We start from the raw sequence: 14,521 nt of genomic DNA on the forward strand, positions 1-14,521 counted from the left end.
TAATTCATTCATATATACCAGTTTATAACCAATCTTCACTAATATAAATTAAAAAAATATATATTTAATAAAATGTCGCATAAGTAAGGTTATTATTTTTTTTTTACAAGTCATAAATTATAACAGTATAGTATAATATAGTACTTTTATAAAAGTTAGAAGATACAAGTTTATTTCACACTTTTCTGACTTTTATTTTTGTAACCAAAAGCAGTAATATTATGAGAGGAGACAGTATAGTTTAATTGAGTTAAAATACAATTTATTATAAGAGCATAAAATAGGGAAATAATAAGGAAAAGTTTCAAATTCTAAAGGAATGCATCACAGAATGACTTTAGAGCATGAATCTATATCATTCAAAAATATGGATTTAACTTCAGTAGATATATTATATAATTATATATATATTTATTAATTATTTTTATTCATCAATCACTACTAACAAATCATAATCTTGAACTGTGAGTCTAGGAAATTCTCTTTCGCCGTGTTTATGAATTTTTTTTCTTATTTTATCCACAATATGTTCTCTTAAGTAATTCAACGTATCTATAAATAAAATTAAAAAACAATTTATAAAGTCAGTGATTTTAAAACTCAAAAATAATTATGTTCAATTAATTACTAATTTACCTTTAATATTTTTTTTTAAGTTTGATGGAACATTTTTGTCAATCCAACAATGAAAAATATCACAAATAAGTTTACTATTTGCACCTGGATATAATTGATTGGTTATTTCTATCCAATCTACATCCGAAAAATGCTTAAAATTTTGTTGTTCTAATCTAAAAATTAATATATTATTTAACTACCTATTAGTTTATATTTACAGATCAAAATAACTTACAACTCCAATATCTTTAATCTTAATGATAACATTTTAATAGGCTTTTCACAAAACAACATGGTATATAAATAATTCCATTGCTTTCTAACTTTTTCAAAAGTTACATCTTCACCGAGGTTTTCCGCAACTTTGATTAAAGTATTTTTATTTAGTGTCAAATTTTTTAAATCTTTCCAATTATCTGTATTTGTTTCTAAAAGAATATTTGTAAATAGTTCTTGGCGCTTTTGATCATCCCAACAAACTTCTAATGAAAAGGAAAAAAAAAGTTATGAATTTAAATTTCATTGAGGTATGCTTTCTAATATTAATATGAATTAGCTTACTTTTACATTTTTCAAATTGATTTTTTAAAACTCCATTTCTTCTATAAAGTTGCATTCTAGATCTATTTAGAATTAAACTTAATACTGACAATTTTGTCTTAATTACATCACATTTTTCTACTTTCATAATTAATTGGTCTTCTTCTTCACTAAAACTATAGAGGCAGAAATGCAGTAAAATGATAAATATATATATCATAATAAATTAATAAATAATTTATAAATAACATTTTAGTGTAACCATAATTTACATATTTTGTTATACCTTATTTTATAATGTGTTTAAATACAGAAATCGATAATTTAAAATATGGCATTTATATAAATTAATATTACTGAACATTTTATAGGTACTGAATCAATTATAATTTTGACCAAATACAATAAACTTAGACTGATTGCTGAGAAACAAGAAATGTCTAACAGACAAAAACTTGTCGTTTCTCACCACTACAACACTTGACAGCTATGATTTTCTTACTTTTTTTTTTTTTTTTTTTTTTTTTTTTTTTTATTGAATTAAGCCTCGGCAACTATGGCCATTAACAACAAAAATAAATTATTTACATGTTAATAAGTTATACATTAAATACTATTAATAAGGTTGGACTTGGTGATAAATTGTATGATGTTTCTTATGTTGTCTGGGTGGAGGGCTTCTGACAGGATGTTTGAAATGCCTGCTTCGCGTCTATCCGTTTTGTATGAAAGGCATTCGGTTATGATGTGTTTAATTGATTTTCTTACTTATCATCTGTTTCTTAAGAGTAAATTCAAGTGTTGTCTCGTTTTATTGTAGTGAGATGATTGCGATCCATATGTCGCGTATAATAATTTTTTTAAATGGTTAATAAACAAAAATCTTTTGTACTATAATAGATTATTATTAAATTATTATCAATTAAATGATACACAGCATGTGTTTATTTGAACTTATAAAACTAATTTTTAGTTGTGGAGAGAGGATTTTTGATAAACTGCCCATATTTCCGTCATTAATATGTGTAAAGTAATACTGGTCTCTCGACAAACAGACGATATTTATAAAAATTTTAGGAAATGTAATTTTATTTTTCATCTTTTAATGCATTTAAATATTATTGCATAAGTGTAAAATGTAAATACAGTAACAACAAATTTTTTTTTTAAATCTAAAATACATTGTTCCTATTTGTCTCATTGAATACTCTGTTAAGTACATACCGTGTTTTATCTTGATGTCCACTGAACAGAACATTGAATCTAATAAAAACTGAAGATAATAATCGATTAGGAAGTCCTGCCGATATATAACGAACAAATTGTAACCTTTGTGTATTATCTAAAGCCATTTCCAAACCATTAGATAAGAATGGTAGAATATTTGAAACGTTATATTCCTGAAAACATAATCATTGTTATATATATATATATAATTTGTTATATTAAATAATACAAATATTTCAATCATTGAACAAAACTTTTAAAGTTAACATTTATTGATGGTAACGACCAATGACTTGTCATTGGTTTACAAATAGTAATAATTAATAAAAAAAATACCTTTTGAAATTTAGACCAATATTCACGAATTAAATTGTCTTCTTCTATATTAAAAACTCTAAGTTTGACCTGAGGATTGAGTTTCTTTATAATATTCATTTTTTCTTTACTTGGAGGTCTACCTAAATTAGTCTCAATAAAATGAATTTTATTTTCCTCACATTCGGCTGGTAATGTAATTTTTATACCATTTATATCCTAAGTGAAATAAATACAAATTATATGAAATATAATGTTAGAAATATAATTATAAGCTACAATATTATACCTGAGCAGCATTCATTTTTTCAACAATTTTTTCCAAAATTATGTTTCCAATTGTTTTCAGCAATACAATGTCAGAATTTGTGATTTGACAATTTTTATTTACAATGCCCATAATTTTCTTAGACAACATTTCCTTTATTTGTTTAAATTTAGGATGATTTTGTAATGAAGCTTCTTTATTTTTTAAATATTTTATTAAATTAAATTTTGTTTCAATTTCAGTTGTTGTGCCTTCAAAATCATTAGATTCCATGGAATTTAACAAAGTTTTTAGTTTAAAATGGTTTTGAGAAATTTCTGAATCGTTAATGGTATTGAACTCAAATGAGTTTAAACTATTATCATTATTTTTCTTCTTTTTAAGTTTTTTTGTTGGAACATTATCAATATCTTCTAATGTATTTATTTTATATTTTCGTTTTTGGCTAATATTGTTCCAAGAATCGATAATATTTGGTTCCTCATCTTCTTTATAAGTTTTTTCAAATGATTCGATTTCTAAATTATTTTTGGTATTTAATTGTATTGAATTTAAATTTGTATTGTGATTTTTCTTTTTTTTAAGTTTTTTAGTTACAATATTATCATTATCAATGCTAGAATTATTTTCTGATGAAGTATCTGATGAAAGATTTATATTTTCTCTGAAATTAGAGTCATTAATATTGGGTTCATCTTCTTCATAAGTTTTTTTAACTAATTTGATTTCTATATCATTATTGGTATTTAATTGTATTGAATTTAAACTTTTATTGTGCTTTTCAATTTTTTTAATTTTTTTAGTTACCACACTTTTGTTATTTATGGCAGAATTATTTTCCAATGAAATATCTGATAAGTCATCATCAGTTATATGCATATTTAAATGGTTCGTATTTCGTCTTTTGGATATTTTGTGGGTAAGTGTTGAATACATTTCATCATCAGAACTACTTATGTCATCTTCATTTTCTTTCCTAAAATAATTTTTATGTCCTAAAACTTTTAAAGGAAATTCAATATCCAGAACATTTTCATCGTCTATGTTACAATTAATGGTCTCGGAATCATTAATATTTTGTTTACCAACTTCTTCAAATGTTATGTCTTCTGTGTCATGATTGGTGTTTAAACTATTATCAAGATTTTTCTTCTGTTTACGTTTTTTTGTTGGAACATTATCAATATCTGCTAATGCATGTATTTTATATTTTTGTTTTTGGCTAATATTGTTCCAAGAATTGATATTTGGTTCTTCATCTTCTCTATAATTTTTTTCAAATAAATTGATTTCTTTATCATTATTGGTATTTAGTTCTATTGAATTTAAACTTTTATTGTGCTTTTTCTTTTTTTTAAGTTTTTTAGTTACCACACTATCGTTATTTATGCTAGAATTATTTTCCAATGAAATATCTGATGAAAGATTTATTTTTTCGCTTATATTTCCTCTGAAACTAGAATCATTAATTTTTTGTTCATCTTCTTTATAGGGTTTTTCAAATAAATTGATTTCTTTATCATTATTGGTATTTAGTTCTATTAAATTTAAACTTTTATTGTGCTTTTTCTTTTTAAGTTTTTTAGTTACCACACTATCGTTATTTATGCTAGAATTATTTTCCAATGAAATATTTGATGAAAGATTTATTTTTTCTCTCATATTTCCTCTGAAACTAGAATCATTATTTTTTTGTTCATCTTCTTTATAGGGGTTTTCAAATAAATTGATTTCTTTATCATTATTGGGATTTAGTTCTATTGAATTTAAACTTTTATTGTGCTTTTTCTTTTTAGGTCCTTTAGTTTTAACATTTTCATTGTCTATGTTAAAATTAATGGTTTCAGAATCATTAATATTTTGTTTACCAACTTCTTCAAATATTATGTCTTCTGTGTCATGATTGGTGTTTAAACTATTATCAAGATTTTTCTTCTGTTTACGTTTTTTTGTTGGAACATTATCAATATCTGCTAATGCATGTATTTTATATTTTTGTTTTTGGCTAATATTGTTCCAAGAATTGACATTTGGTTCTTCATCTTCTCTATAATTTTTTTCAAATAAATTGATTTCTTTATCATTATTGGTATTTAGTTCTATTGAATTTAAACTTTTATTGTGCTTTTTCTTTTTTTTAAGTTTTTTAGTTACCACACTATCGTTATTTATACTAGAATTATTTTCCAATGAAATATTTGATGAAAGATTTATTTTTTCTCTCATATTTCCTCTGAAACTAGAATCATTAATTTTTTGTTCATCTTCTTTATAGGGGTTTTCAAATAAATTGATTTCTTTATCATTATTGGGATTTAGTTCTATTGAATTTAAACTTTTATTGTGCCTTTTCTTTTTAGGTCCTTTAGTTTTAACATTTTCATGGTCTATGTTAAAATTAATGGTTTCAGAATCATTAATATTTTGTTTACCAACTTCTTCAAATGTTATGTCTTCTGTGTCATGATTGGTGTTTAAACTATTATCAAGATTTTTCTTCTGTTTACGTTTTTTTGTTGGAACATTATCAATATCTGCTAATGCATGTGTTTTATATTTTTGTTTTTGGCTAATATTGTTCCAAGAATTGATAATATTTGGTTCTTCATCTTCTTTATAATTTTTTTCAAATAAATTGATTTCTATATCATTATTGGTATTTAGTTCTATTGAATTTAAACTTTTATTGTGCTTTTTCTTTTTTTTAAGTTTTTTAGTAACCACACTATCATTATTTTTGCTAGAATTATTTTCCAATGAATTATCTGATAAAGTATTCAATTCAGACTTGAGAGTTTGGTTTAAATTTTTCCAAAAACCAGAATCATTAATATTCTGTTCACTAACTTCTTCGGATGTTTTATAATGTGCTAAAGCATTTACTGTAGACTTTATTTTTGGATTTATATTGTTCTTTGTATAAAAATCAATAATATTTTGTTCACCAACTTCTTCATCAGATTTTTCAAACATTTTGGTTCTGGTATAATTATTTGTACAACACTCTATTAAATTTAAGCTCTTAATATATTTACTCTTCTTTCTTGATTTTTTAATTGCATCAAATTCATTATTTTTCAACAATATATTTTCTGAAGCATTAATAGACTTCTTTTTAGTCTTCATAGTTTCACTAAAATCATAAATATTTTGTTCAACATCTTTTTCACAAGCTTTTACTTCTTTATTAGTGTTCAACACTATTGAAATTTGACCAAATTTTTTCTTTTTAGGAATTTTTTTTTTCAAACTTTCATTATGTACACCATTACTGTTGTTCATTTTAATTAATTTTACAAATTTACCTAACTTATTTGTTTCATTTTTTTTTTTAGCTGAAAATTATAAAAATAAATATGTATTAATAAAAAATAAAATATTAAAATATTAATTTGTTTTAGGTAATTTCGATTCTAGATAAACGAATCTATTTTAGCTTTTTTATTGCATTTTTCTCAATTTTACCAGCTGTGGATTTTTTATTTGTTTATTATGCTATTGTAATAAAAATTTTAATAAATAAGAAATAAAACTCAAAATATGGACTAAATGGTTATATTGGTTTATTTTTGTTTCCGTTATTACCTTGATTATTAATTGTATTAAACCTATAGATTATTGATCTACATATAGCCTACAGTACCTATACAGTCAGTATAACTGTAACATCGATATCAATCATTTCAAAATTTAAGATTTAGTGTTGTAATTTGAGATCTCTTGTATGAAGTACACAAAGATTACTTTAGTGGATGTAGAGTTTATTTTCTATGTATAAAAATATTCTGTTGGATAATATAATTAGTTTCACTATTGCAAATCTAGGGAAATACATGGTAGTTTATTATTTTCAAAATTTTTATTCATTTTTACAGCTAGTCCATATTAATTTATGGTAATGCTTTCTTTTTCTAAATAGACTTCTTTTTTGCTTTTTTAAAACAATTGCTTGCTTTTATAGTTGCATATAATGCTTTAAAATCCTAGCCCTTCCTACTAATTACGTTTTTTTACAAAACTGAATTATAAACCACATCATTTTACTTATTTTAAGTTTTAATTTTTTTAATGAAAACACACATTTTTAATTTCATAATTCCATATTACAATGCAAAATATTAATCAGAGTATTTCAACTAATAAAAATCAAATTTTGACAGAAGAGTAATAAAAATGAGGTTCAATATTAAATTCTCATAAAAATCCTTGTGAATGATAAATAGGTACAACATTTTTATTCATAGTAAAAATTTTTATTACTTTTAAAAAATTATTTAGGTACAATGAGAATTTTCAATAATTTCTAGTATTATATGATAAAAAATCGCATGGTATATAATAATGTACATGCAAGCAACTCAGTTTAAAAAAATGAAATATAAATATTTATGATTTATCACTCACCTATAAAAAAAAAATAAATGATGTACTTAGATAATTTTAATACTCAATCACTGAAGGAGTTGAAGGAATAGCATACATCTTGTTTACTTGTATTAACTATTAAGTGACAACTAACAACCACTTGAAATTTAAATTTTGTGAACGCGTACTGTCTTAGTGTCTTATGCATTGGACGTAATAAGATCTCTTCGCAATATTTAAGCATCAGACGCTTGGAACTTAAAACTTGGAAGTTCCCGCGCTGGTAAAGTAATTAACACTACCTAGGTACCTAAGTACTATAGTACTATCTTTAATCGTGAGCATTTATTGCAGTTGCACCTAATGTCCTAATCTAGGCTGCAACCTGCTGTATTGCTGACGTAGTAACTAGTAGTTTACTCAGTTTACTGGTAAATTTTTTTTTTTTTAAGGTTATGTGTACAGCCCCACTGCTGGCACTGCTATAATAGATAGAGATACGATTTCGGATTTAACTGATTTAACATTTAAGTATATCTCAAATCGTGCTGACTGCTGAGTGCTCCCACCTATTCTGCGTAGACTGAACGAAATTCAGTTTGTTGAACTATTCTTTACGCGAATTAATATTAACCTTAATTAATAAAAGATATATCTTTATCTTAATTCGTAATTCTTTACTCTAATATAGGTACTTCTATACTTATTACTTGTCCATGACTATGGTTTGTACTTTGTTGTGACTTGTATTAGTATCATTGTATACCCTGTTAATTTGTCATGGTTCAAAACTTCAGAACTTCAGGCACATACTTAGATAATAGATATCTTAGACAATAGACAATGCTTAGTCCGTGGGTTCAGGTTAAGTGTGCCCTGTCGTTCAGACTATGACAAAATAAATTTATTTTAAACAAAAACTAGTTCTGTTCGCGAATGTACCGCATATATCATACAATGCTGACTAATCACGAGGCATCTGTTCTCGACGGTGGCCCAAGGGAATCCGACCTCCGACAGTTGTCGGCGGCTCGTTATCCAGTATTCAGTATGCATACGCGAGTTAGGGCACTCTTAACCAGAACAGAACATAGTAATAAATAGTATATATCGGTAACTAAAACCAAATATAGATATTTGCTATATTATTTATTTACGGAAAAAAAATGTGTGCATACTGCTACTGCATAGCAATGTCTGCTATGAAGTTAGCTCCCGGACATTTGATACTTATTAATTCTGATAAGGTAGGTAACCGTATTCCTGCATACTCTATTGCCTATTCATATCTTACAAGGGGTTTTAATAAAAATATTTATTTTTCAGATGTAATTCAAGATGGATGAATAATAATAATTATTATTATTATTTAGAATAATTACACTATAATGTTATTAAATATTAATAAATTATATTAATTCAATTAAAACAAATAGAATTTATAAAGCACGTTTAGTTAGAACTTAATTTAAAAAATAGAAATAATCATCAGAAAATAAAACATAATAAAACATTTTAAAGTATTTTACTATTCTGAAAACCAATATTGGATTTCATAAACAGTGATTGTTTTTACTATTTTGAGTAAATAAATCTAATTTGAGTATAGGTAAATACATACAATTATAGCATTGTATTCATGAAAACTAAAAAAATCAACTGCAAGAGACAAACGCCTTACCTATAATGTTAATTTAAGCATAAATGGAATGCAAGAACAACGAAATGATTAAAATATTGAAAAATATTGTACCAAAATAAAAATACAAATCACTATACAATATCATTATTAAAAATAGTGTTTAGATCTTCTACAGGTACATTACAGTCAATTCAAATCAGCTATAAGGATAAAGTTTAAATTATCCGGCAATAACACAACAACGATCTAAAATATTCAACAAAATTAGGTACCTAATTTAACATTTTGGTAAAATAAAGTCAAAAATGGGGAATGAGCTTACACATATCTGAATGTCCCCCAAAAATATTTAATCATACTATAATTAATAACAATGAACTTAATTCTGTTTATTTATGTATTAAAGTCTTAAAGACCTCTCATTATGAACCTAAATTATTAATCTTTTACAAGAATCTTATAGAATATTACATTTAGTATTCTTGGAATCACTAAATAACAAACATTTTGAATACAATTAGTGTATTTCCAATGCTGACATTACACGTGAAATAGTAGATACGCCTATTAATTGTTCACTATCCTATTATTGGACATTACAAATAACAATCCTTTTTAGTTATTATAAGTTTAAAATATCCAATATAACACCCTACATACATAAGTAGACACGAGGACGATTCTACTGCAAAGCACATTTAAAACAGCCGTTTCGGAATGAACAGCAAAATTTATATTCATCGAACTATTTTGAATGGAAAAATGCCTTTGACCATAGCGATTAAAAATATGTATATTTCGAAATGAACACAAAAAATAATATTTTCCAAACTATTTTTAATGGAAAGTACGTTCAATAAAGATTCGAAATATGTACTTTTCAAGTGTGGCACGCGGGGGACTTGGGTTCTAGAAAAATAATAGTACTTAATATTACATTTTTGGAAAAATCTAAGTACTACTTATATATTAATACATTATGTTAACAGGTTTGATATTAATATTATTTTTGAAATAGGTACAACATTTTATAATAATTACTATAGTATACATTTATTATATAATAATTAAAACATTAGATTTATATTATAAAGATTTTTTTTGATCATACTAATATACAGTGAAACTTTTACTTAACGAAGTCTCGTTGAGAACAAAAGTAATTCGTACTGTTCATATATTATATTTGTTAAATAGAATTAATGCATGATTAACAATGAACATCCATGGTTCTTAATAATTATAATTTGTTAAATACCTAGAGAATTTCGTTAAATAGAAGTTCGTTTTATGAAAGTTTCACTGTAATTACACAATGTTTGTATGTAGGTACCAAAAATTATTTTAATGTATTTTTACATAGTGAATAATTTGATGAGGAGTCTTATTATAGTGTATCAATTGTAATTTATGGTATTATTATTTAAATATTTAATTCTAAAACATACATTCATTTTTTTCTATTTGAATGATTGTTTTTAAATTATTATTATACAATTTAAACAAAAATTAACATCAGCATTTCATATTATAGGTATATATTAAATATAGTAAAAAGAATAATTGTAGTAATAATAATAAAAATCATGTAGTATTAATATAAAAAAATGATAATAATAATAATTGTAGAAGTAAATATAATACACAAAATAAAAAATGTATAATTATAATTAGATAGTTGGGTTGTAATAATATTTAAACAATAATTAAAATAATTTATGTGTATATGTAATAATTATTGAATATTCTTGGATTTCCTAAAAAAAAAATTGAATTTATAATGTTAAGATTTAGGATTTTCTTCTTTAATATATTTTTAAATAATTGTGTTTAATATTTTTTGTTTAGTTCTTTTTTATTTTAAACTATCTAATAGTCTGACAAATTTCAAGATTTTCAAAATTGAACATTTATTTTTTCGGTATTTAAGTCAATAGATTGAATTTAATCTATCTTGTAGTTAATTTTTCTCTACGTTGCGTTACGACACAATAGTTACTACATATTATGACATATAAAGTTTGGAAATAATGTTGCTGTACTATAATAATTATTGTGTTGATGTCTGCCGTCTGGTGATACACGACTTAAATTATAAAAATAGAACTAAAACATTATTTTAAAATATAACATTAGTAGTTATAATTAAATGTTTTTTTTTTATACAAATTGTTGATTGATATTATACTCGTATTTTGTTATAACCCTTATATTATACTTATAGTACCTACCTATTCAAATTCGTTATTTTCTTGTTAATTTGAAACTACACAATGTAAAATAAATAATAATTTTAAATTATTCGTCTAGGTACTTACAATTGTTAGGGCAGTACTTTCTTGTAAGGCCAAATGCCCTGTAATTGTGGCACATAACTGGTGGCCGTCCACGTCCCCGTCCATGACCCCGAAAAACATATTGAGCCCCATTATCGAACGTGTCTGTAGTTTGCGGTTGGGCAGCCTGAGCCATTTGGACTAAATTTAAATAATTATAGAATATTAGAGACTATTTTTTAACTAATATTAATAGTATATAAATTAATTAATTCAAATATTTTATTATTGTAACTAACCAACTGAGACGATCCTAGAAACAATAGATTTGAACGCCTCTGTGTTAATGGTCGTGGACGGTGTGGATGTGTGCCCTCCACGTCCATCACGTCCATAAATCTCACTGCGACCAGTGCGACCACGACCACGTACAAGCCCGACTTGGCCACTGCCAGGCGTGTTCTGTAACATGGGCATAAAAAATTAAATATAAAACGATTAAATTACCTTTGTGATAGCTTAAAATGTTCTAAACACTTTTGGAAAGTAGAATTTTCGCTGGCATTGCTCATTTCTATTGGCAGAATTAATATAGAGTTCCTGGAGCACCACACTCCAAAAACTCTATTTTTAATTCTGAAAATGACGCGATTTGATGAAGGGGCATCTGAAACTGTAAATTTCATATTTTATGCTTTGAGTAAATTATTAACTTTTCCATGAATTACATATTTCACATACATTAATTGTTAGCATGATAAATAATATATAGTATATAAATGGTTATAAAAATTAAATCTTACGTTTTCGGGGTCGCAAACAATCACCTTTTCCTAACACTTTACCTAACCTTTTCTTAACAAGTAGTGGCAACTGGGTTTAACATGGATAAATTACAATATTATTTGTTTATATAGTATATGAGTCATGTCGTAAGTCGTTACATATATTATTATGTTGTACTCAATGGTATTTACTATTTCTCAACACGCATGATATATTATTATATAATATCATGGTATTTCGTATAAAGGTTCCCACACACTGCAGCGGTGGCGGTAAAATTGTGTCCAGACTCATTTTAACGCTACCGCCACCGCCACCGCCACCGCTACCGCTGCAGTGTGTGGGCACCTTAATATAAAGTAGAAACTATACCATGTAGATTGCCGGGAAATCCTCTCGGTATCTTGTCTAATTTTATATTTTTATAATATCACAGAATAACAAATGTTATTCTGTGATAATATTATGTCTATGACAAGAACTGGTTTAAGATATACAACTGTCGAGTGTCGAGTACCGACATTCGATAGTATATCCCTATATCGGAATATCGGATTAGGATATAATTTTAAAATATGTACCTACTTATTTAGTATTAAGTATTAGTATTTGAATTGATTATAAATACTAAAAATTAAAATGGTATTTGTAATTTGTTACCATATTGATGATGCAAGTAGGAAATTGTATTCTTTGTTTTTATTTAAATTATTTACGTAATTTTGTTGTGATAAAATAGCAATACGGCGAAGGTACCTATACTACCGCACAAATATTAAATAATTTTATCTATAATTATCTTGTGGCAAAACCTCCAGTATCCAGTTTTTATATTTAATTTATTATTGGCTTTGATCTTATACAATTTGGAACATTGTGTATGATCTTAAGAATACCTGACATTTCCTTCAGCTATATAATTAAAATATAAATTTAATAATAAACAATAAAAGTTACTAATTAGTAATTTGTTATAATTTTAGAAGCAATTTTACTGTATTTAAAAATGTTTGAAAATAACATAGCTTATCTAAACTATAGTTTAAATATTATTGAAAAAATAGCTATGCTTTGTGAATCTGCTAAATATTATTTTAATAAATTATCATAAAGAGAATTAAAAATACTATTACTTTATACTGTTATGCTTATGATGGGAAAGTTGAAATAATGTGACACTGCTATGTCTTAAACATTTTAAGGTTTACCTATTTATACAGTGATAAATAAATCTGTATTAATAACTACTAGCATTTGGAAGCATTATCAAAACAATGGCATTGTATTCAACAATTCGGTGTATGCATTATTTAATATTTAATATTTTATATATTGAATCTTCTATTTGAGTATGTATTATTTGTGAAATTTTTGGTACCTATGTTCACTTATTTTTGGGTAGTTTAAAGGGTAAATGGTCAAAATATTGTAGCAATTTAACATTGTGTAATGTGTTTATTAAATGTTAAACAATAAATATTTTAAACCCATTGAACATTGAATCACAATGTTACTCATGAAGAATTAATAAAGAAGAATAAATTATATTAAAACATGCTTTTGTTTTTTAAATAAACTAATTAATGTAAATATTTGTACATTTTATTTTATTTACAATCATATTTTTATTATAAATGTATTTGTGTAACATAAGTGGTATAAAGATGATTTTAAAATTCTTTTGATTAGGTACGTATGTAATTTTTACAATAAATATAATACATCAATAAAATTATAAAACAACATACAACTAAACTTAAAATTTGTATTATTATATTCTTATTACAAATAAGTGATTGAGAAACTTTTGAAATCCCCAACCTTGTCTTTTTTTTTCACTTAACATAATAGGTATATTATAAAGATATCACAAAAATAAGTTTTGAAAACAAGACGCTTATGATATTTAATATTATATTATGTTAATTAAATGTTAAATGATACACATTTAAAACATATTGAATGCTAAATTACCATGATACTAAAACTAAACAGAATTATAATATCATAATATGCTATGGTTTTCTAAGTAGGTACACCAATTACTGTAAATATTTGTACTTTTTATTTTATTTAAATTTATAATTTTATATTAAATTATAAAAATGATTTAAAGGTTCTCTCGATTAGATATGTAATTTTAACATTTGAAAAATTATACAAGAAATTTATATAATACTATAAAAGTATAAAATAACACATAAATAAATTATTATCTTGACCACATTATGTATCACTTGAATAATCAGGAACTTTTTCTTGTGATTTTTCATCTTCAAGCAATTTGTTTGTAAGTATACATAAAATTATATATATATTTTTTCTAGACATTTTGTTGTTATTTCTTGATAATAAAAATTAATCATAGATTAATACATTTTGAAAATAGCCCTCAAAGACTAGATTTAAATAAATATAATAAATGGATTGTCTTTGAAAACTACCTATGGTTTGTAGAGGAGACAAAATATTGATTTTTTTTTT

At 24.7% G+C, this 14,521-nt stretch overlaps 2 protein-coding genes across 4 annotated transcripts; both read right to left on the reverse strand.

Moving 5' to 3' along the window:
- Positions 1-387: 387 nt before the first annotated feature.
- Positions 388-7,732, reverse strand: LOC114124601 (GATA zinc finger domain-containing protein 14-like). Its single transcript, XM_050210617.1, has 8 exons — positions 7,373-7,732; positions 2,990-6,303; positions 2,722-2,919; positions 2,383-2,558; positions 1,180-1,334; positions 854-1,100; positions 637-791; positions 388-552 (listed from the first exon to the last, which is right to left on the reverse strand). Exons 2-8 carry the CDS (start codon positions 6,248-6,250, stop codon positions 425-427), a joined length of 4,320 nt encoding a protein of 1,439 aa, XP_050066574.1. The 5' UTR covers positions 6,251-6,303; positions 7,373-7,732; the 3' UTR covers positions 388-424.
- Positions 7,733-9,458: 1,726 nt separating this feature from the next.
- Positions 9,459-12,382, reverse strand: LOC126555885 (uncharacterized). 3 transcript variants are annotated; one of them, XM_050210844.1, is made up of 5 exons: positions 12,055-12,382; positions 11,789-11,924; positions 11,551-11,713; positions 11,294-11,452; positions 9,459-10,732 (listed from the first exon to the last, which is right to left on the reverse strand). In XM_050210844.1, the coding sequence occupies exons 2-5, from the start codon at positions 11,821-11,823 to the stop codon at positions 10,682-10,684; spliced, it is 408 nt and encodes a 135-aa protein (XP_050066801.1). In that variant the 5' UTR covers positions 11,824-11,924; positions 12,055-12,382; the 3' UTR covers positions 9,459-10,681. The 3 variants fall into 3 exon arrangements, with proteins under 3 accessions (XP_050066801.1, XP_050066802.1, XP_050066800.1); XM_050210843.1 differs by lacking the exon at positions 9,459-10,732 and adding an exon at positions 10,786-11,081; XM_050210845.1 differs by lacking the exon at positions 9,459-10,732 and adding an exon at positions 10,785-11,081 and having other exon boundaries at positions 11,551-11,924.
- Between the last annotated feature and the right edge of the window lie 2,139 nt (positions 12,383-14,521).

This window comes from Aphis gossypii, chromosome 1 (genome assembly GCF_020184175.1).
Source record: "Aphis gossypii isolate Hap1 chromosome 1, ASM2018417v2, whole genome shotgun sequence".
In the NCBI taxonomy this organism is placed as follows: domain Eukaryota; kingdom Metazoa; phylum Arthropoda; class Insecta; order Hemiptera; family Aphididae; genus Aphis; species Aphis gossypii.

Bases quoted from the DNA above. Each gene is read 5' to 3' on its own strand.
- LOC126555885 (XM_050210843.1), bottom strand. From the start codon at position 11,823: ATGAGCAATGCCAGCGAAAATTCTACTTTCCAAAA. The intron at 11,714-11,788 runs GTGTTTAGAACA...CCCATGTTACAG, and splicing joins GAAAATTCTACTTTCCAAAA to AACACGCCTGGCAGTGGCCA. The intron at 11,453-11,550 runs GTTAGTTACAAT...ATTTAAATTTAG, and splicing joins TTCTAGGATCGTCTCAGTTG to TCCAAATGGCTCAGGCTGCC.
- LOC114124601 (XM_050210617.1), bottom strand. From the start codon at position 6,250: ATGAACAACAGTAATGGTGTACATAATGAAAGTTTGAAAAAAAAAATT. The intron at 1,335-2,382 runs GTATGTACTTAA...CTGCCTCTATAG, and splicing joins GGACATCAAGATAAAACACG to TTTTAGTGAAGAAGAAGACC. The intron at 792-853 runs GTAAGTTATTTT...ATTAATTTTTAG, and splicing joins AGATTAAAGATATTGGAGTT to ATTAGAACAACAAAATTTTA.